The sequence below is a fragment of the Kogia breviceps genome, chromosome X, assembly GCF_026419965.1.
Source record: "Kogia breviceps isolate mKogBre1 chromosome X, mKogBre1 haplotype 1, whole genome shotgun sequence".
NCBI lineage: Eukaryota > Metazoa > Chordata > Mammalia > Artiodactyla > Physeteridae > Kogia > Kogia breviceps.
Window position 1 is genome coordinate 39,566,589 of NC_081330.1, and position 23,167 is coordinate 39,589,755.

At 35.3% G+C, this 23,167-nt stretch overlaps 1 protein-coding gene across 4 annotated transcripts in view; it reads right to left on the minus strand.

Annotated features, from left to right (window-relative positions):
* NRK (Nik related kinase) overlaps window positions 1-23,167 on the minus strand; it is a 140,424-nt gene that overhangs the window by 58,122 nt on the left and 59,135 nt on the right. For all 4 annotated transcript variants that reach the window (XM_067024262.1, XM_067024261.1, XM_067024260.1 and 1 more), the window contains exons 3-9: window positions 20,348-20,404; window positions 18,956-19,027; window positions 10,439-10,564; window positions 7,251-7,361; window positions 5,662-5,752; window positions 2,900-3,030; window positions 972-1,026 (exon numbers count right to left, since the gene is read on the minus strand). In XM_067024262.1, coding sequence (XP_066880363.1) covers window positions 972-1,026; window positions 2,900-3,030; window positions 5,662-5,752; window positions 7,251-7,361; window positions 10,439-10,564; window positions 18,956-19,027; window positions 20,348-20,404 — 643 coding nt within the window. The remainder of the gene's footprint in view (window positions 1-971; window positions 1,027-2,899; window positions 3,031-5,661; window positions 5,753-7,250; window positions 7,362-10,438; window positions 10,565-18,955; window positions 19,028-20,347; window positions 20,405-23,167) is intronic.

Consider the following 23,167-nt stretch of genomic DNA (forward strand, 5'->3'; position numbering starts at 1 on the left):
TGTGATATTCCAAGTGACACCAGGAATTCTTAACAATTATGTTACCACTATTGCTACTCCCATTAGCCTTAAAACACAGTGCTAAGATAGTAGATACTGTGCAAATGAAGCATGTAGGGACATGGGAACCTACAAGATCTGCTTGGAGAGGTAGAAACAAAGCAATTCCAACCCCTGCCCCCTGACACACACACTCCAGGCATTTCTCTCACTTCTCATCAATACTAGGAATGTATTTATTATTTATATCCTTGGATTTGGGTATTGAGGACAACAAATATGCTCTGCTTATGGGGTCATACATTAGATGGTTATTAATCATTCATACACAAGTTCACATTCTATTTTCACTTTCCTATCAGAAAGCAGTGTCCTGAGAGAACAGAATGCTGACAAGTCATTTAAATAATGGGAAGGAGGCGAAAACAGGAGGAAATGGAGCCTTCTGAACAATTAGGGGCAATGAAGTGGCTGACAGGAGCAAGGAAGGCACCAATGATGAGCTAGACTGACTACAAAGGAAAACAAAAAACTTACTTCTCAATGTTGTTGAGGATTGGCTCAATTAAAAGGAACTAGTGGGGGATTTTCTCAACTGTCACAGTCTGAAGTAGTAGCAGTGTATAACTGTAAATGTTTGGGAACCTAAATATTCTACCAGTGAATATGTACTGAATGTCTTTATATTCTGTTTGGTCAGGACTATCAGGACCAAATGTTATTGAGGCTAAATTGAAACAACACTCAATCATCCTAAAATAAGATATCTTAAGAGAGAAAAATACAAACTCTTCTTATAGTCATATCTGGCCATTCTGACTGCAGCATTTGGCAATCAGGAAAAGGCCACCATTTATAGTTTGGCACATAGTGTGGCAACTTTGTGGCCAGTACAAGCCAGCTAGTACAAGTGGCAGATTTGTACAACATCTTTCCCTAACTTTGAACAAACAACACATATTTTTACTCACGAGGAGCCCCTTCAGCCATTTCAATAGCAGTGATTCCCACGGACCACACATCACTCTGCAAAAGAAACGATGACCAAAAAAATGTCACTTAAAAATGGGAAACTGATAGTATTTAGAATCTCAAAACAATCTTTGACTGAGGGGCGATGTCAATGCTACAGCCATTTTATGGGTTTTCTATAATGGGGCTTCATTATAGACTGATGTTATAGGAAGATCTTATTTGACCTTGTGACCAGCCAGTACTGCACTACACAACCAGGTGACATGGGATGGGATTCAATGTAAGGAAAATTCATCTTGGATGTATTGCTATTGTTACCTTAACTGAAATAACAGAAGGAATTTGTTGTAAAGAAGTCCTATCACATACTACTAGCTGTAAAGAAGTCGGATCTTAGGTAAATGATTTAACTCTTTGTACCTCAATTTCACCCTATGTAGAGATGATAATGGTATACACATCATAGAACTAGCATAAGTATTAAATGATATACTATATATAAGCACTTTCAGCAGTTCCTTGAATATAGTACATTGAAGATAGAATTATTATAATTCTAGGAAATTACATTCTAGGAGGCTCTAGGAAATGACCTTCACTACTATTAACTGTACTTTGTTTTTTAGAATGTGGAAAAGGCACAGGGCTAGAGGTGCACTGTTTGGCTTAATGACTCCTAAGCAAGTTAACTGAATTGTTAAAACACCTGTTTATAGATGTCTTAGTTTCAAAGGGTTGTTGTGATGGTTTAAGTTTTCTCTAAGTTACATGGGATTAAAATTTTAAAAACATATAATTAAAATGGGTGAAAGTCCTTGGAAGTCTGCCAAAAATTGTACAGCTATAAAACATTATTTTTTATAGCAAGCCACTTAAAGAACATTGCGCTTCCATTGTCTCCATAGCTCCTAATAGTACTGGGCTATACTAAGCTCTCAGCAGGTCTGCTTGCAGATCAAGCAGGGGGCATTTAAGGGAAAGGGAAAAGAGATGAAACTTGAATTAATCAACTTCAAGTATCGAGTCCTAGGTTCCACACAACGAAACCACAATGAATTGTTTGGATGAGTTACGATGTGGAGAGTGAGTGTGGTTTTTCCAGTCTATAGCAAATGGAGAGTTTTCTTTCCACATCAGCTTTTTGAAATGTGTACATAGATGTATATTGTCCAAATTGCAGCTTCAGTGGAAATTTTAATAAATAGCATGAATTGTTACTTAATTTGTCTATTCCACTGATTTTCTGTGGTTTGGAGGTGAACCATGCCAAGGATTTTCTCCATTACTCTGAGTAATCAAATTATTATTTTTTTCTCTCTGGAGCTAAGTTACTGTGGGGATTAATAATTGGCTTTACATTTATTCATTTTTAAGTTTACAAAGCACTCTGTCCCTGGAAGTTAAACTTCCATATAAAGCCACATAATATAATATTTTTACCAAGAAGTTGCAAGCAAGATGAACTAGACATTCTTCCTCAAATATGGATAACTCCCAATGGTCTACTTTGTCTACATTCTTAGAAAATATTATTTTTATGCACATCATTAAATCACATATAGGAATAGTGGCTAGCATTTCTTATTCGAGTCTATGTGAAAGGAGCTGCCTGCTTTTTACAGGGAAATCAGTTTGATGCTTTGTGATGACCTAGAGGGGTGGGATAGGGAGGGTGGGAGAGAGGCTCAAGAGGGAGCAGATATGGGGATATATGTATACATATAGCTGATTCATTTTGTTATACAGCAGAAGCTAACACAACATTGTAAGCAATGATACCCCAATAAAGATATAAAAAAGAATACATTAAAAGAATCATAAAAAGGAGCTGCCTGCTTTTTATTCTTTTATTTCATAATTTAAAATAAAAAGTCAAAAGCCCTTTCCAAAATTTGATTCCTACTATCTGAATCCTTACACTTACTCTGTAATCATAGGAGCGTCTGGGGTCCTCGTCACAGTCAATCACCTCAGGTGCCATCCAGTATGGTGTCCCAATGAAGCTATTTCTCCTCCCATTAGTTCTGCTCACCTGGGCACTCACTCCAAAATCCACTGCAAAATTCATTTGTCAAAATAATTAATCAGTAACAAAAAGGTCAATAAATTATTGCTTTAACTTGGAAAGCCAATACAAAAGCCACAATGGATAACAGATTTTCATTCCAGCCCAGCAAACTTTACCATGAAGTCTACTCCAGGAACACTGGGAAATAGGCTTTTGCTGGTATTTCTGTTGGAAACAGAATCAGCAGTGCTATTATAAATCTACAGTAGGTTTGGCTGAATGTTTACCATGAATATTAAAAATAAAGTTCCATCAGGACACCCTGAACCTCTGAAGTGATAACATATGTAGTGTTTGGACCTGCCACCAAGCTGGAGGAAGACCAGCACTATAAGCAACATCTAAGACATCTAAAACTTATTAGTACTTTATTAGGAAGTCTCATTTATGACATTAGAAAGCCCTACCACACTGATAAAGAAAAAGGAATTTATGCTAAAATTTAGTTTAAGTTCTTCTACAGATCTTCTGAATCAGATGCAAATATTTACTGCAGTAGCCATATCTTAGCTTAGACTATAAAAGGTCAGTCTTCTATTCATCTGTGGGATATATTATATGAAAATATTTAGTATGGTATCCTCAGAAACAGATAGAAAAATGGCTAAAGTAGACTGGGGTTATTTAGTCCAGAAAAATAAGACAGGGATGAAAAATGAAGTAGATTTTCTAATTTAGAATGGTTTCCAGGAATCTAGAGGATGGCTAACAACCTTGACTGAAAATTAGTTTAAAGAACTTAGGAAAGGAAAAGAAAAATTAAAAAGTTAAGAGTTTAAGGCAGTGTTAAAGGAAGGACTAAGAAGAACAATAACAACAAAATGTCCATAATATATGAAAATCATCATTGAGTGTTGCACAATCTCATTAGTTAGATTATTTTTTTGAGAATAGGTTACATCAGAGCTCAGTATTCTCACTATCCCTGAGGGCCAACGTTAAGGGCCAAGAAATACCTATGAAGACCATAAACTGATATATGACATTCAGAGAAGAAAATGAAAGGAGAAAAGACTGGAAGAAACAGTGATGAATGGAAGAAAAGGGAAAAAAGAAAAGCTGAAGTTAAATGTAGAGATGAGACCCCAGCAGTGGCATCATTCACCTTTTCTTTAAAGACCTAGGTACCAGAATATGAGGATTATTCATCAATTGCAACTGCAACAGAATCACTGTCCAGTCTCTTTCCTTTCTGTTACTCCCTTTGGCTGTCATTGAGTTTGGTTTCTGCAACCTTCTCCTTATAATATGTTGTTTAAAAATATGCTGGGATCTAAGAAATCTAAAACCAAATGTATAAGGATTATGTATATAATAAGCCTGATTAAATTTTAATCTAGTGCTAAAAGGTCTCTCCTACAGAGTCAAGTACATGATCTTTAGTGCATGGACTTTGTGACAGGTTTTTCAGTGGCTTTTCATGTATTTACAATTTCTCTTCTGTGTTGCAAATGGTAGGGCTGGCCAGCAACTTGACCCAGATATATGGTAGTGCTGCCACATGTGACAGAGTGTAGCTGTGTGACATACTATCTACCCTGCACACTTGAATGTGAGATCCAAATGACTCTCATGAATTTTAACACAGTGTCTTAAAATTCTGTTTCTAGCTTTGTAGCTTGTAGACACAAAAGACACAGTACATTTTATTGAAATTACTTTTCACTTATTTCAAGAACAATTATTGCCTCATGCTTCTTCCAGAAATATTCAGTGAAAAGCATTCTCAGTGAATGAACAAAATCTCTACTTTGGTTATATTTATTTAGCAGAAAAATGGGAATGATCTTAAGGTCATGCTAGAGACATGGTAGGCAAGAATTGATATAATTAAAAAGTAATGCAGGATTTGATACCAGTGATTTTATGTTCTATTGTATATATCAATGAGGTCATCTGCCATTACATAGTACTGACATTATTCATATGGTATTGTTTAAAAACAAATCAACAATATTTATTTTAAACATTAAAAGGTGCAATATATTGTCCCCTGTGTGCCTGTGAGACATTATGTGTAGTTTTTCAAATAAATTATGCCATTCTGAACCCTGGAATAGAAAGCCAGGAACTTTTTGGTATTTTGATTTCTAATTCTCAATTTGATTTGGATATTACTGGAGCATTATTTCTAACTGATATCAGTTCTTCAAATATTTGAGGGGAAATTCCAATGAAGCAATTTGTGCTTAAGTCATTTAAAAGTTCTTTGGAAATATGGCTCTGTGATGTGGAAGAATTGTCTTTTTGTTTAATCCTTGTCCATGGCGCAGAAACTTGCACATGGTAAATACTCGATTCAATTGTTAAAATAAATGTAATAGCTGAATCTATTAGAGGGTTAAGCAATGATCAAAATGTAAGACTCCCATTATACTTGAAAAGTTGTTTTTATCTACATGATTTCAGAGAAGCAGTTAAGTGTATCTTTCTCTTGTCCCAACCTCCCTTCCCAATCAAATTGTCAAATTTTGACCTGTTTTGCAGGCAGGAAAGACACGGCCTAAATAAGTAGAGGGGATTGTTAGTGACATGATAGAAAACACAGTAATCTTAAAGGATTTTTCTCTATTAAGATATTTTGGGCCTCACTTAAAGTATTACAAGAATAAACTTACCTAGTTTTACTTCAGCATTATGAGTCAGTAGCACATTCTGACCTTTGATGTCCCGGTGAATTACACGGTGTGCATGAAGATGAGCTAAGCCCTGCATATATATACATATATATATATATATATACACATTTATATTAAAAAGCAACATCAGTATATATTTTTCTCTTTTTCTGGTACTCTTCTTAGTATTTTTGGAAAAACTTTTGGTAAGAAAAATGGCCCAGATTTGCATTTTTCAGACAAAATTCTTTCTTTAGGCTGGAATTACTACAACCAGTTCCCAGAAATACTACTTTTGGCTATAAGGAAAGGAAAATAAATCAGGACACCCATGAAAGAAAAAAAAAACACCAAAAATTAATGTTTGTATACATTGGGCCATTTACTGTCCTTTCTAGCCTCCATTTTTCCAAAGAACCATATGAGTAAAGATCTGGATATCTTAAGTATCATAGCTTGTATTGTTTTACTCTATTCCTCATCCAACCATTTGTTTAGTCCAAAATATTTTCTAGTCAAACTTGTAGGCTGAGAATTTGGGGGAATATGGAAATTCATTTTAAAGCATTTGCCATTTGTATTGGCTTACCATGCTGTCTCCAGACCATTCACCACTAAAACTAACCCGTGACCTGGCTAACCCATGCCCTGGCTTCATTGAGATTGCTCTAGATACGAACTGGGGATTAATAACAGAAGTAACAGTAAAAACAGCTAATATTTATTGGGTCCTTATTCTTTGCCAGGCACTTTGCTAAGTGCTTTACGTGGAGTAAATTACTAAATCCTTATAGCAACCCTTTAAGGAAGGTGCAAATACCACCCCAAATTACAGATGAGGAAAATGAGATTTGGAGAAATTAACTAATTGGCTCAAGGACACAAAACGAATACATTTTGAACCAGAATTTAAACTCAGTCAAGAGTTTGCACTCTTAATATTTACACTATTACCACAAGTGAATCCAATTAAGATGACAGGAAAGACATTCTAATATTTTATCAGTGATGCTGTTCAGTTCTGTTAATATCCTTCTTGGGTGACCCTAAGCACTTAAGACAAAGAACAATTTGAGTTTGGTAGATCAAGAAGATTGGCACTTTCATCCAATTTGGTGTTCAAAATAAGGAACGTTTTAAAAGTAAGCCATTATTCAGAGAGAATATCTGTCTGCAAAACTGTTTGTAGATGGTTTGGAGCCATTGAGTAAAACACTGACTTCTCAACTTATCTTAATCTCTAATGACAGTGCTATGCTTTTTAAAAAAAAGAACTCTAAAAATCATAACAACATAATAAATACTCCAAGTTGTCATATCCCTGATCCACTGAACACTACAGTCTGACTTTGACAGAGCCATTAAAGGCCATGATTTGGAAGGACCTGGTTAGCCATCTGCTGGTGTAACTTAAAGTTTAAGGACATCATCTGAAAATCTGCTTTCTCTAAAGCCTTTTTCAGTATCCTGACCCAGAAGTTATGTTTAGAATTCTCAAATCATCCTATATGAGCAGGTATAAGGTACATTGTATATATTACCACCAGGTTTTTTCAAGACCAGGGGAGAATGACTATATGAATGCTCACCTGGAGGATTTCTCGGCAGATATAAGCAATCCAATCTTCTTTCAAACTCAGATTTCTGGTCATTCTCACTACATCAGTGACTGAGCCTGCTGCACATAATTCCATCACCATCTGCAGGGAAGCCAGCAAAGTATCAAGGTTTAGAAAGTAATTATCTGAAAATATCTGGAGAGTTTTAGTTCATATGGCTTGTATTTATATGCAATGTTTAGACACTAAGACATTGCAAAGACTGGCTCAATTGTCTGGTAGAATGAAGAAGAACCGGGAAAAAATCCAAAGATCTGTGGAGGGAGAGAAGGCAGGTACCACACCAGGGATTTTTAACCAGGACCTGGGATTTGAGCTAAGCCTTGAAGGATAGGTAGTGTTTGTATATGCTGAGAAAGAAGAACATTCAGTTTATTGAAAACCTAATGAGACTTGCCTTTAGAAAGAAGCTTGTACAGGGGCAAGCCTGAGTGATGATTGGAGTAGAACATAAAAAACAGTTGAGGGAATAGTTTGCAGGTGGAGAAGCAGGATGTGGAGGATCTCAAAACAATTTACACTTTAACATTAAGACTAGATTTGTTTTTTTATTGTTGTTTTATTTTTATTTTCAAATTCTAGAATATTTTCCCCAAGAAACTGGCAAAATACAACTCCATGGGGGAAACTGTCAGTTCCATTACTGTAGGGCATATTTTTCCAAATAACTTTACTGCTACAGAAAATCTATTTTAAGGTTAATACTTTGACAGTGTCTCATTCAGATTTTACTTTATTAATAAATGCAATTTCTCAGGAAATTTATTGTTACCACTAAAGAATCAGGTGCCCAACTAGTAAATTTGCTTCCCTATATTAGCTAATTAGAGGACTGACCAAATGTGAAGGAGAATGTAACTATTATAATCAACTTCACAAACTTTAAGCACAGGTTTATGCATTAGTATCCATGTCAATACTACCTTGCCAGTAGAACAAGACATGCCTTTTAAAAAAAGTGTAGGTAAGTTAATTATTGCCATAGATGAAGGCAAGCAAAAGGATAAACCCCAAGTCATGAATATTCAAAAAGTCTACCTTATTTCCTTTTGGAATACTAAGATTTTCTTTCAGAAAATTACTCCCTTATTTTATATTTGTTCACAACTGATATATCATGTGCCTTTTACCTGAGTACACTCTCCCAAAAAAGAAGAAAATAAAAACAGCCTAACAAAACCAATAATACAGATAAACCCAAAAGGTTAATTTTCATGTCAACTATATCAAACAGGCACAAAATATACACTGTGGTAATGGAAGAAAAGGGGATCATTTTGAATCATGACAAACATGAATTAAAGCCATTCACTAATATGAAATTGGAAAATCTTGCTAGTATTACCAGAGTCAGAAGAGCTCTACTGTGAAAGGAATGCAAGGCATTCTCATTTTCCTGGCTTTGTAATCACAGTGCCTGGCACATACATTTTATAAATGGTAATTATTTAGTCATTTACTTCCTATGTGTTCTGATTAACATGGGAAAGAAAGTGTGAATGTTCCCATGAAAATTCTTACCTCAACAAATAACTTTTGCATGCAGTGCCTATTCATCCTTCAGATCTCAGTGCAAGAAAAAGTTTCTCAAGGGTTTCCCATTCCCTAACTTAGATTCCTTTGTTATTTGCCCACACAGAAGCATGTTATTTTCCTTCTGACAAATTATACATTTATTTGTGTGATTATTTGATTGATATTTGTCTTTGCAAATAAACTTTAAGCTCCAGTGGGTCAGGGTCATGTCAATTCAGCTTATCATGGTATTCCCAGCATCTATCAAAGCCTGGCAAGTAGATGGGTTTCGAATGAATAGATGTTGAATGACTAAACAAATTGAGCACTAAGAAACATATCTAATAAGTAGACTGCCATACTGTCTGGAGGAAAAAACTTGTAAGTAAAAATATATTAAAAGACAAATGTTGTATGACCCCCCCAAAAGAAAAAGAAAAACAGTAGCCACGAAAAATGTGCAGTAATATTTAGTAAAATCTGAACTGGAATTGTCAGAGAATAGAGGATTTAGTTAACTAGACATTTGGAATAAAATAGGGTTAAATCAAAGATCTCTAAATTTGAGAGTTCTCGAAGTGTGGTACCCAGACCAATAGCATCAACATCACCTGTAAACTTGTCTAAAAGTCCAAATTTGTGGACCTACACCCCAGACCAATTGAATCATTAACTCTGTGGGTGGGGCCCAGCAATGTGTGTTTTATCAGGAACCCCAGGAAATTCTGATGCAGGCTAAAGTTTGAGAACCACTGTTTCAATTCAATCCCTTGTTGAAAACCTTTCTACGTCCACTATCCTGCTTCCTAAAGTTCACACATAAAATGTAACAGAATCTTTCTTTGACTTTTGAAGATCCTGAAAAGTCTCAGTCATTATTTTTTTAAAAAATGCTACTCTTGACTTGGACTAGAAATCGAAATGCAAGCAAGTGTACACCGTCCCCAGATTATGTTCTAAATATTCCTTTTTAAATAAAGATATCCTTGATGAAAGCTCACTTTCTTGTGATTTGATTACGTCTCCTATAGGGGGAGGCAGCAACAATTCTGGTAACTGTAGCATGGGTCTCACTTAGCCTCTAAAATTTATATCTTCATTGATTTGTAATTCATGATACTATAGGCATGAAGCCTAAGAAAAGGATGTCAACTAACCATTTAGAAAACAGTTTCTAGGAATTATGTTTAAACATAAGTGCATATACTTAGCAAACACTTAAATTGCATGCATATGCTGTTCCCAAGTGTGAATTAGAATCGATATTTATTCAGTCACTATTCCCAAGTCCATGAGGTAGTCTCCTTCTTAGCTATACCTTTAATTTACAAGTAAATGTAGTAACTACATAAAGTTAAAAGCAACAAAACTCTATTTTAAAAAATATGTTAGATATTTCCAGTGTTCATTTGAGTCTTCTCCCATCCTACCCCTGAGCCCCTTGACAGGCACTTAATTTATTTTTCCATATTTTATCACTCCCATATCCAGGAATCAGAGCACTTTTTTCCATACTACTTTGATCAGTTGAATGCTTAAGTTTTCCTGTAGGTGCACAAAAATAACATCTCAGCTTATGAAAGATTATGCCCTCAAGTGAGACTTAGTCTTATGCAATAAGATCAAGGTAACTGAATACACACCCAAAGTTGATGTCTCTGGCCAGGGGGACTCAGCTTGAAAAATGCACCGTAGAAGGACACAATGTTCTTGTGGAAAGAGTACTTCTTCAAAAGGTTGAGTTCAGTCCTGAGATCTTCTTCTTCATCCTGTAGAATACGAATAGACAATAAAATTCCAAAGCTATGCCACTCAATGACTATGGGACCCTAAACTATAGTAGATCAAAGAAGGAGAATCCTATGTCAATCCATTATATCCCACAGCGATTTATAATAAGATCTCAACTAGAATTGTCAGAATGGAGATCTGGGGTTAACTGGGAATTTGGGAGAAAATAAAGGTTAATTAAATATATTTCAATTCAATGGTTCTTAAAGTGTGATCCCTGGACCAGCAGCAATGGCCATTGTATAAAGTTTTCACTAACTGGAATCACCCAATTAAAGTGTAAAATTCAATGGTTTTCAGTATATTTACAAAACTATTCAACCATCACCACAATCAATTTTGGAACATTTTTATCACCCCAAGAGGAAACCCCATACACTTTAGCTATCACCACCAAATTCTGCCACACACATCCCAGCTTTAGGCAACCACAAATATATTTTCTATCTCTGTAGATTTATCTATCCTTAACATCTTATATAAATGAAAATCATACAGTATGTGAACTTTTATGACTAGCTATTTTTCCCCAGGATTCATCCATTTGTAATACATATCAGTATTTCATTCCTTTTCATTTACCATTCATCAACTGAAGGAGTTATTTCTACCCTTTGGCTCTTATGAATAATGCTGCTATGAGCATTCATATCAATTTTTTGTGTGGACATGTTTTCATTTCTCTTTGGTATATACCTAGGAGTGAAATTGTTAGGTCAAATGGTAATGCTATATTTAACATTTTGTTGAAATGCCAAACTTTTCCACAGTGGCTACACCATTTTACATTCCCAGATCAGTGATGGTTCTCATTTCTCTATACCCTCACCAACACTTATTATTTTCTGTTTTATTATAACCATCGTAGTGGGTGTAAAGTGGTATCTCATTGTGATTTTGATTTGCAATTCCCTAAAGACTGATGGTGTTAAGGATCTTTTTATGGGCAGAGGCATGTCTAATAGAATATCTTTGTCCCTATTTTAAAATTGGGTTAATAGTCTTTTTATTATTGAACAGTAAGATTTATTTATATATTCTCTATATAAGTACTTTATAGGTGTATGATTTGCAAATATTTTCCCCCATTCTCCAGGTGCTTGTTTCACTTTCTTGATAGTGTCTTCTGAGGAACAAAATTTTTCATTTTGATGAAGTCCAATTTATCAATTTCTTGTTTTGTTGATTGTACTTTTGGTGTAATATGTAAGGATCCATTGCCAAATCCAAGGTCATGAAGATGAACTCCAATTTTTCTTCAAAACATTTTACAGTTTTAGCTCTTACATTTAGGATTTTTATCCATTTTGAGTTAATTTTCATATAAAGTAGGGGACTAACTTCATTCTTTTACATGTGGATATCCAGTTGTCTCAGCATCATTTGTTGAAAAGACTAGTCTTTCCCTATGAATTGTCTTTTCACCCATGTAAAAAATTAGTTGACCACAGATATATGGAAATAGTTCTATTTCACTAATCTATGTATCTATCCTTATGCTTGTACCACACTGCTTTGATTAATTTGTGACTGATTGAATTTTAAAGGTATTGGTTTGATTTGTCTTCTCTTTTTAAATGCTTAAATTCATTATTTTCCTAATCACTACAGTGATAAATATGTAAAAAATAGCATCTATCTATCTATTGAGTTAAGTGGTCTGAATTCCTACTAGCTATAAGTTTCATTTCATTGTAAATAAACAAAGTTCTCCTACAGCATCTATAAAAGTTCAATTTATATAAACTTTTCAGGAATATTCTTATTGTACAAGGTAAATATATATTAGTAGTATGTAAAAAAAAGAAGACTTATTTTTTATTTTTATTTTTTAACATCTTTATTGGAGTATAATTGCTTTACAATGGTGTGTTAGTTTCTGCTTTATAACAAAATGAATCAGTTATACATATACATATATCCCCATATCTCTTCCCTCTTGCTTCTCCCTCCCTCCCACCCTCCCTATTCCACCCCTCTAGGTAGTCACAAAGCACCGAGCTGATCTCTCTGTTCTATGGGGCTGCTTTCCACTAGCTATATATTTTATATTTGGAGGTGTATATATGTCCATGCCACTCTGTCACTTCCTCCCATCTTACCCTTCCCCCTCCCCGTATCTTCAACTTCATTCTCTAGTAGGTCTGTGTCTTTATTCCCATTTTGCCCCTAGGTTCTTCATGACCATTTTTGATTTTTAGATTCTATATATATGTGTTAGCAGATGGTATTTGCTTCTCTCTTTCTGATTTACTTCACTCTGTATGACAGACTCTAGGTCCATCCACCTCACTACAACTAACTTAATTTCATTTCTTTTTATGGCTAATATTCCATTGTATATATGTGCCACATCTTCTTTATCCATTCATCTGTTGATGGACACGTAGGTTGCTTCCATGTCCTGGCTATTGTAAATAGAGCTGCAGTGAACATTGTGGCACATGACTCTTTTTGAATTATGGTTTTCTCAAGGTATATGCCCAGTAGTGGGATGGCTGGGTTGTATGGTAGTTCTATTTTTAGTTTTTTAAGGAACCTCCATACTGTTCTCCATAGTGGCTGTATCCATTTACATTCCCACCAACAGTGCAAGAGGGTTCCCACACCCTCTCCAGCATTTATTGTTTGTACATTTTTTGATGATGGCCATTCTGACCGGTGTGAGGTGATACTTCATTGTAGTTTTGATTTGCATTTCTCTAATGATTAGTGATGTTGAGCATCCTTTCATGTGTTTGTTGGCAATAGATATATCTTCTTTGGAGAAATGTCTATTTAGGTCTTCTGCTCATTTTTGGATTGGGTTGTTTGTTTTTTCAATATTGAGCTGCATGAGCTGTTTATATATTTTGGAGATTAAACATTCGTCTGTTGATTCAATTGCAAATATTTTCTCCAATTCTGAGGGTTGTCTTTTCATATTCTTTATGGTTTCCTTTACTGTGCAAAAGCTTTGAAGTTTCTTTAGGTCCCATTTGTTTATTTTTATTTTTATTTCCATTACTCTAGGAGGTGGATCAGAAAGGATCTTGCTGTGATTTATGTCATAGAGTGTTCTCCCTATGTTTCCTCTAAGAGTTTTATAGTGTCTGGCCTTACATTTAGGTCTTTATTGCATTGTGAGTTTATTTTTGTGTACAGTGTTAGGGAGTGTTCTAATTTCATTCTTTTACATGTAGCTGTCCAGTTTTCCCAGCACCACTTATTGAAGAGGCTGTCTTTCCTCCACTGTATATTCCTGCCTCCTTTATCAAAGATAAGGTGACCATATATGTGTGGGTTTATCTCTGGGCTTTCCATACTGTTCCATTGATCTATATTTCTGTTTTTGTGCCAGTATGATACTGTCTTGATGACTGTAGCTTTGTAGTATAGTCCGATGTCACGAAGCCTGATTCCTCCAGCTCCATTTTTCTTTCTCAAGATTGCTTTGGCTATTTGGGCTCTTTTTTTTCCATACAAATTGTGAAAATTCTTGTTCTAGTTCTGTGAAAAATGCCATTGGTAGTTTCATAGGGATTGCACTGAATCTGTAGATTGCTTTGGGTAGCATAGTCATTTTCACAATGTTGATTATTCCAATCCAAGAACATGGCATATCTCTCCACCTATTTGTATCATCTTTAATTTCTTTCATCAGTGTCTTATTATTTTCTGCATACAGGTCTTTTGTCTCCTTAGGTAGGTTTATTCCTAGATATTTTATTCTTTTTGTTGCAATGGTAAATGGGAGGGTTTTCTTAATTTCACTTTCAGATTTTTCATCATTAGTGTATAGGAATGCCAGAGATTTGTGTGCATTAATTTTGTATCCTGCTACTTTACCAAATTCATTGATTAGCTCTAGTAGTTTTCTGGTAGCATCTTTAGGATTCTCTCTGTATAGTATCATGTCATCTGCAAAGATTAACAGTTTTACTTCTTCTTTTCCGATTTGAATTCCTTTTATTTCTTTTTCTTCTCTGATCTGTGTGGCTAAAACTTCCAAAACTATGTTGAATAATAGTGGTGAGAGTGGGCAACCCTGTCTTGTTCCTGATCTTAGTGGAAATGGTTTCAGTTTTTCACCTTTGAGAATGATGTTGGCTGTGAGTTTGTCATATACGGCCTTTATTATGTTGAGGTAGGTTCCCTCTATGCCTACTTTCTGGAGAGTTTTTATCATAAGTGTGTGTTGAATTTTGTTGAAAGCTTTTTTGGCATCTATTGAGATGATCATATGGTTTATCTCCGTCAATTTGTTAATATGGTGTATCACATTGATTGATTTGCGTTTATTGAAGAGTCCTTGCATTCCTGGGATAAACCCCACTTGATCATGTTGTATGATCCTTTTAATGTGCTGTTGGATTCTGTTTGCTAGTATTTTCTTGAGGATTTTTGCAACTATGTTCATCAGTGATATTGGCCTGTAGTTTTCTTTCTTAGTGACATCTTTGTCTGGTTTTGGTATCAGGGTGATGGTGGCCTCGTAGAATGAGTTTGGGAGTGTTCTTCCCTCTGCTATATTTTGGAAGAGTTTGAGAAGGATAGGTGTTAGCTCTTCTTGAAATGTTTGATAGAATTCGCCTGTGAAGCCATCTGGTCCTGGGCATTTGTTTGTTGGAAGATTTTTAATCACAGTTTCAATTTCAGTGCTTGTGATTGGTCTGTTCATATTTTCTATTTCTTCCTGGTTCAGTCTCGGAACGTTGTGCATTTCTAAGAATTTGTCCATTTCTTCCAGGTTGTCCATTTTATTGGAATATAGTTGCTTGTAGTAATCTCTCATTATCCTTTGTATTTCAGCAGTGTCAGTTGTTACTTCTCCTTTTTCATTTCTAATTCTATTGATTTCAATCTTCTTCCTTTTTTTCCTGATGAGTCTGGCTAATGGTTTATCAATTTTGTTTATCTTCTCAAAGAACCAGCTTTTAGTTTTATTGATCTTTGCTATCTTTTCCTTCATTTCTTTTTCATTTATTTCTGATCTGATCGTTATGATTTCTTTCCTTCTGCTAACTTTGGGGGTTTTTGTTCTTCTTTCTCTAAGGTGTAAGGTTAGGTTGTTTATTTGAGATGTTTCTTGTTTCTTAAGGTAGGATTGTATTGCTATAAACTTCCCTCTTATAACTGCTTTTGCTGCACCCCATAGGTTTTGTGTCCTCTTATTTTCATTGTGATTTGTTTCTAGGTATTTTTTGATTTCCTCTTTGATTTCTTCAGTGATCTCTTGGTTATTAAATGAAGACTTTTAAATTAAAGGTACAGTTAAACTCCTGTTCTTAAATCCAGTAAAAAAGGATACCTTTGGCTTATTTTGGGCAATGAATTAGAACAGGGCCAACTGGCATTAAAAGCCAGTTAATGTGTGAACCTCTAACTATCTTTAGTTCTCCTCAGCATTTCCCTCAATTACCTTGACTTGAAGACCTGGAGGTAGGGGAAAATACATCTGTAGAACATTTTTTAGCATTTCCCTAGGATTTTCCAGTGGATTTATCCATAAACATTCAATTACTATTAAAAAAATCTAGACACTGTATGTCTTTGGGGGAAGGGATGGAGCCATATTTCTCCAGTTGGAAACCCCAATGACAGGCTCTCTTTGTTCTTATTGTGTAATAACGGCATGAATGAATGAAACAATCACTTGCAGCATGAGAATTATATGGAAGTTCAGGTTCCAGTTTCATCTCAGCCTCCCAAGGAAGCATGGTTAATAAGTTTCCTTCAAATCCCCTTAACCTGTTTTCTACAAGGTAAAGGTTGATCCTTGTGGCTTTCATTCTTGCCATGTAGGACTCTTAAACTTTCTGCCTCCCTTGTGATGTTGCTCTTCTTTGAAATTGTAACAATATCTGCATTCATATAGGAATAAACCTCAGAAACTAGCAATTCTTTATGTACAGGGGAACTCTCATTTCCTAGCAAGGCACCAAGGTTCTACTGAGAGAAATATGAACTCATAAAGAGTGCAATAAATAAGAATGAGATGATGGTGTGAGGATAAGAACACAAAGAACAGGTTAAAAAGAGGCACAGGCTAGATTGAGTCATTTAACTTGTTTGGCAGTTTGATATCAAAGAGCTTCCTTTTCTTTCTGGGTAAGAAATCTCATGTCCTCAGGCAGGAAGAAGAGAATGGCTGGGCTCTAGGCAGCTCTGTAGTTACATTTAACCATACTTTTAACCTTGTTATAGGCAGGCCAATATTCTGGTGCCATTTTACCTATGAGAAACCTGAAGCCTAGAGAGGTAAGACTACTTTTCCAAGTGCTTCTTGGCTATTTAGTGGTAGACTTGGCATTTGAACTCATGCTTCTGGACTTCCACATTATTGCTCTTTTCATAAACTTCTGACTTAATGTGATGTGTGTGCAAGTCACAAACTCTTTACCCCAAATGATTCAGGGTGATTTAGAGATGCTAACTGGCTGATCACTTATTTTTCTTACTAAAATATATAATCAGAGGATACAAAGTTCCCAACTAGAAAATCTTTTAAGAGGGTGTTTCCCATATAAATGTAAACTCCCCCAAAACCAACAGACCAAGATCAGATATGTTTGGAAAGCATTAGTATGTTTGTCATTCTCAATTAACAGGAAGTTGAGCTTGTGAGAAACACATAAGTACATTATATCCATCAGGGCAAGTGGGTAATTTAAAACTGTCACATATATCCCAGTAATATGATGCTATAGCATTTCCTGGCTCAGGGCCAGTTGATCCCAGAGTGGCCTGAATATCCTGCTTTTTGTCAAGAAGAGGCAGCTCAAGGATGCCAAAACTTGCTTTGAAATTTCACCCAGTTCTAGAATCAAAATGTTTTTCCTTATAAAAATAATATCAGAGAGGGTTTGGAGATGAACTTTAAATGAATTTATTAACACAAATGTTTGATGAAACCAAAATTGGTGAAACAATTATAATTATCATATCTTACCTTTCATAGCTTATTTTTTTAAAGAATGTGATCATTTTATTATTATTTTATTTACTTTTTTGGCTGCATTGGGTCTTCATTGCTGCACACAGGCTTTCACTAGTTGTGGTGAACGGGGGCTACTCTTTGTTGTGGTATGCGGGCTTCTCATTATGGTGGCTTCTCTTGTTGTGGAGCACGGGCTCTAGGAATGTGAGCTTCAGTAGTTATGGTACGTGGGCTCAGTAGTTGTGGCCTGAGGGCTCTAGAGCACAGGCTCAGTAGTTGTGGCACACGGAGTTTGTTGCTCCATGGCATGTGGGGTCCTCCTGGACCAGGGATCAAACCTGTGTCCCCTGCATTGGCAGGTGGACTCTTAACCACTGCGCCACCAGGGAAGTCCCTTTCACAGATTCTTGATCAACCAAAGCATGTTATTAATCAGTACTACCTCTTACTTTTGGATATGCTTTGTCTCCCAAGATACACTGTAAACAAAATAGGAGCCCAGTACTTACTAAACCAATCATGAAACTCTTTACCAATACCTTCCTAATATAACTAGAAAGTTCTTCTGGATGTGATTGTTAATGGAAAAGGTTATTTTAAATGAGCCTGAGAGCATATTTATTAAGACACAAAAGGTTGAAAATATTTGACTACTAGATAGTTAACTGCATGGGAGACAATTAAGAAAAAAACATATCAATTATATTGTAAGAGCAAGATTCTACATTTAGGCCCAGAGAATATTTGGATAGATCACTAACATCTAGATCATCGACATCTACTGAAAAAGAATTTCCTGTGCCAGAGCTTATTCTAGAGCCAGCGAAGTATCAGAGTAATAGAGACTGCTTTGTAAAGCAGTTAAAAACCTTCAAGTAGAAAGCACTTTCACACTCCTTCATGTATTCAAATACGGTGCCAGATGTCTGAACACTCTTAGGCTGGGTAGCCTGTTGGTTTTCTGTCTGCTACTGGTCTCACACATACAAGAAAGTAGTCATCCTTGTAATCATATTTGATGGCAATGTTTCTTAGAATCATAATGAGGGAAAAGCTAGTCAGTCCGGAATACCATGTAAAAAGGTGTAAAAAGGACCTTGCCAAGGCCAATTTTAGGCAAAATTCACTCTTGTTCGCATCATCTCTTTTGTTATTACTCAGCTAAAGGGCATAGAGCACTGTGAATTTACTCAGTCCTTCATCTGCAGTCAACACTTACCTGTTCAGGGAACCATTTCTTCTAGGCCCTGCTTTCTGATAGATGCTAGTGTTCACATATAATGAATGAAACTATGTGAATATGTTAAAAACATAAATATGTTATCACTTTTAGGCAAGAACATTTTAGTGGTGGCCTTCTAAATATAATGATACAACACAAAGGGACTAGTTTATTTTGAAAATTAAAGGAAAGACGGCTTGGGGGTTAATGAAGACTTTCAGTACTTACACTGTATCTCCACCCAACAGACTTTTGATATTTATTCACTCTCACTCGCCTCCCTATTTCAGGTAAAGGGGTCTGCAAAGCCAAGAACAAAATGTTATTAAACCCACTGGTACACTCTGAAAATGATTTATTCTTAAGTGCTTTGTGCTCTTCTAGTACTAAAAGGAATAGTAACATAATATTATTCCTCTGTCAATTTTCACTAATAGTTTTAATAAAAAATCAGATTCTTATGTATACAGAAACTTGGCACCAAATTCATAGTAACAAATTTAACTGCCATTAATGGGATATTACAATTTGATGTTAGTAAAGTGCTATTTCCCCCTAAAAAATAAACAAGGTAATTGACACTATCTATGGGCTAAACATGATTTTTAACTATTTCAAGTTAGAGTATCTAAAATGTAGATTAAGTGTGGGTCAAAGTCTCTCAAGTTAAAAAAAAGGAAATAAGTATTTTAGAGAGTCTCACTCAAAAATCACCAGGCTGATTATTTGGAAGTCATGGTTTATAGGGCAAAAAAAATCCACAAAACCTCAAAATTCATGGAAACTCACGTTGGTTTGCAACATTTGACATTTACTGGCAAAACAAAAAGCATGCAACTCTTTAAATAGTTTCCGCAATTCACTTCCGGCACAAATTGGAAAAGAGCAGTTTATGGCATTGATAACAACTCAGTGAACATGTACAATTTTTCAAATATAATATTTGAGAATTTTCCTTTAGGGTGTAGTGAAGTGAAAATGTTTTGACCTTTGCTATGCTCATGCTAATATTATCTTGAGAAAGTGAGGCACTCATGCTAAAGAAAGAGGACAGAAATCAGGGCTTAACAAATTCTATGACAATATGCTATGAACCATGACACAGCTTTATGAATGTTAGCAGGAACAGTGCCAATTAAACTGTCTCTCTCACTCATCTGTCAGAAAATACATGAAAAATGTGCATCTCAGACAAGTTCTTTTCCTTCTACCTGTCATTGAAAATCTAGTGGCCTCAACTCTCAAAAGGAATGGTTGGGGAGGGAAAGAAATATGATGAAACAGAGGATTAACACAACATTAGAGGAAATCTACCTTTTACTATCCCTGGAAATAGATAATCAACTAGAAATAGACAGGAATACAGATATTTTTTCATTTTTACAGAATACTAAAATATATAGTACTTTCACTGTGAGTAAAAGTTTTTTATGTGTGAATGTAATAAATAATAAAAATAGTATACTAATGATAGAAAAATTAAATGATAAATATAATAAATGCAGATTAAGATAATTATATATAACAATGATGAAAAAACAAATACAATATTTTCTGAGCTGTTTATCACAAGACCATAGTCCACTAAGGGAACAGAATACAGATAGGAGGTAATATTACCTTACGAGCATTCATCACTTTAACAGCTGTAAGTGCACCAGTCTTTTCATGGAGTCCCTGAAACACAGGATAGTAATAAACATCAAATTCCAGCTATATAATCTAGCAATCAAGAAGTAAACAAAGTAAAAAATATTAAAATTAAATAAGGTTAAACATTGTAGCCTATTATGGAATATAAAATATTATATAGAGATTAACTATAAGGTATTAAGTAGAGGACAGAAATATTAAATTATGAACATTTTAAAGAAACCCCAACTATGTCACTCAAAAAATCAAGCAAATTTATGCAGTTTTGCTTTTTATGTTTGATTTGAGTAGTGGACATGATTGGCCATTTGAAGGCATTGCTTTCTTAGTATCTTTAATCTAGGTTTACATGGCACTGAAGCACCCAGATAAAAAGTAAAAATTTCAGACTGGAGATAGGGAAAAAGGAAAATTTTTATTGAACATTTTTCCAACTGATTATGTGGTACTATACAGACAGATATTTCTATTGAACACCTCTTCACATACTAAAAATGTTTTTTCCATAATGATCACAGATAAGAGTGATACATAATTAGTTCAATGGCCTTTAAACCATTTAGTGTGCCCTCAATCATATGAACCAAAAATATTTATGAACAGGAGTTCTGAAAGATTATTTCTTATTGAAAACACTTTGAGTTCTAAGAACTGGGACTTAGAAAATATGAGTACAAATTACAGGTTTATAATTTTCAAAAATGAACACAGAGGTTTGGAACAAGAGTTCTTATTTTGTGGCTGGTGCCTTTTAAAATATTTCAAGCTGTCGTCATAGAAAAAAATCAGTCTGATATTGATATGAGTAAGACTTGAACTTGAAACAGAATGCCTTTTCTGATAGTTCTCCAGCAGATTTGATTCTTCAGCTGTACTGGGTTAGACAGTATCTCCACAGAATTCAGGTTCACCCATAACCTCATATTGTGACCTTCCTTGAAAATAGGGTCTTTGCAGTTGTTATCAAGTTAAACAAGGTCATTCTGGATTACAATGGTCAATGAGTAGTAATTATAAGAGAAAGATATTTGGACACACACCACACACACACACACACACACACACACACACACACACAAAGAGAAGATGGTCATATGAAGACAGGAAGAAAGTGGAGTGATGCAGCTATGAGTCAAGAGATGCCCAGGATTGCTAGCAACCACTAGAAGCTAGGAAGAGGGAAGGAAGTATTCTTCCCTAGATCCTTCAGAGGGAGAATGAATCTGCAGTGAGAGAATAACTTTCTGTTTAAAGCCACCTAATTTGTGGATTTATTACTGCAACTGTAGTAAACTAATATAGGGGCAAAACAAAGGACTATTACTAGTCACAGATCTCATGTGAAAAACAGCCACACTTTTTAACTTATAGAATGATCAAATGAGGGGTGGTATTTCTGTATAATGTTTTAAATATCTTGGGTAACATGTCAAGTGAGTAACTATGCAAAAGATCGAGATTCCTTGATTTCAGGACAGTGATACTTAAATATATTGTTAGTTTGTTGTTAAACCTCTCCTATAAAGCATATGCTTTGAAGTATATGAATACTGTTTTTAGATGATTCCTACAAATTTTCTCATCAAACTAAAGCCAACTGATCAAAGAAGCTCAAAAGAAAAAGAATCCCACTCTACCATTACTATCAATGTTACATGTTACATGAGTGTCAAAACTCCTTTTTCTCCACTGATATGTTTGATAGGATTTAATCCCATACATTTAAGGTTACTTCAATCCTATTGAGCAGGCCACTGTTTGTAAATGAAGCCGTGTTCAGAAATGGATCAGAAGACTTTCAAGGAAATACAGTAACTCTAGAAACACCAGCAATTTGATTTAACTCCAGCTCATGCCTAAGAACTACCATTAAACAGCTATACTGGTTAGATTGTTGTAGCACTCATGGGGAATGGCATGGATTGTTGGTTTCAGTTTATGAAGTCAGGCCTGTGAGAGTCAGGTTAAGGTGTTTTGTGTTCAGTTGTGTCCTCCAAAAAAATATGCTGAAGTTCTAACCACTGGTACCTGTGGGTGTGATCTTTTCTGATAATAGGGTCTTTGTAGATGTAGTCAAGTTAAGATGAAGTCATACTCAATTAGGGATGGCCCTAAAGCCAATAACTAGTGACCTTATAAGAAGAGGAAAATTTAGACACAGATATCCAGAGAGAATGCCATGTGATGACAGAGGCAGAGATTGGACCAGTGTGTCTACAAGTCAAGGAAAACCAAGGATTGCTGGCAATGGCCCAAAGCTAGAAGAGGCAAGGAAGGATTCCTCACTAGTGCCTTCAGAGGGAGAATGGCCCTGCAGACACTTTGATTTTGGAATTCTCGCCTTCAGAATTGTGAGGGAATAAATTTCTTTTCTTTTAAACCATACAGTTTGTGGTAATTTGTTACAGCAGACCTAGGAAACTAGTACACAAGTCTAGAAGGATAGAAACTAAGCAAGGGAATAGGGCTGGACTTGGGATACAGTTCTGAAACTAATGATCAAGGTATAAGGAAATGTCTAGGATCAGGTGAACAGTTTTGGGTGGAGCATGACAGCTACCAAAGACTAGAATTTTTAAAGGAAAGGAAAATGTTGTAGGTTACTGACTGATCAGAGAAAAGTAATTAATATTTTAGATATTAACCCCTCATCAGATAGATGATTTGCAAATATTTTCTCCCATACTGTAGGTTGCCTTTTCATTTTGCTGATTGTTTGTTTTGTTGTGCAGAAGGTTTTTTGTTTGATGTAGTCCCACTTAAGTTTTTGATTTTGTTGCTTGTGCT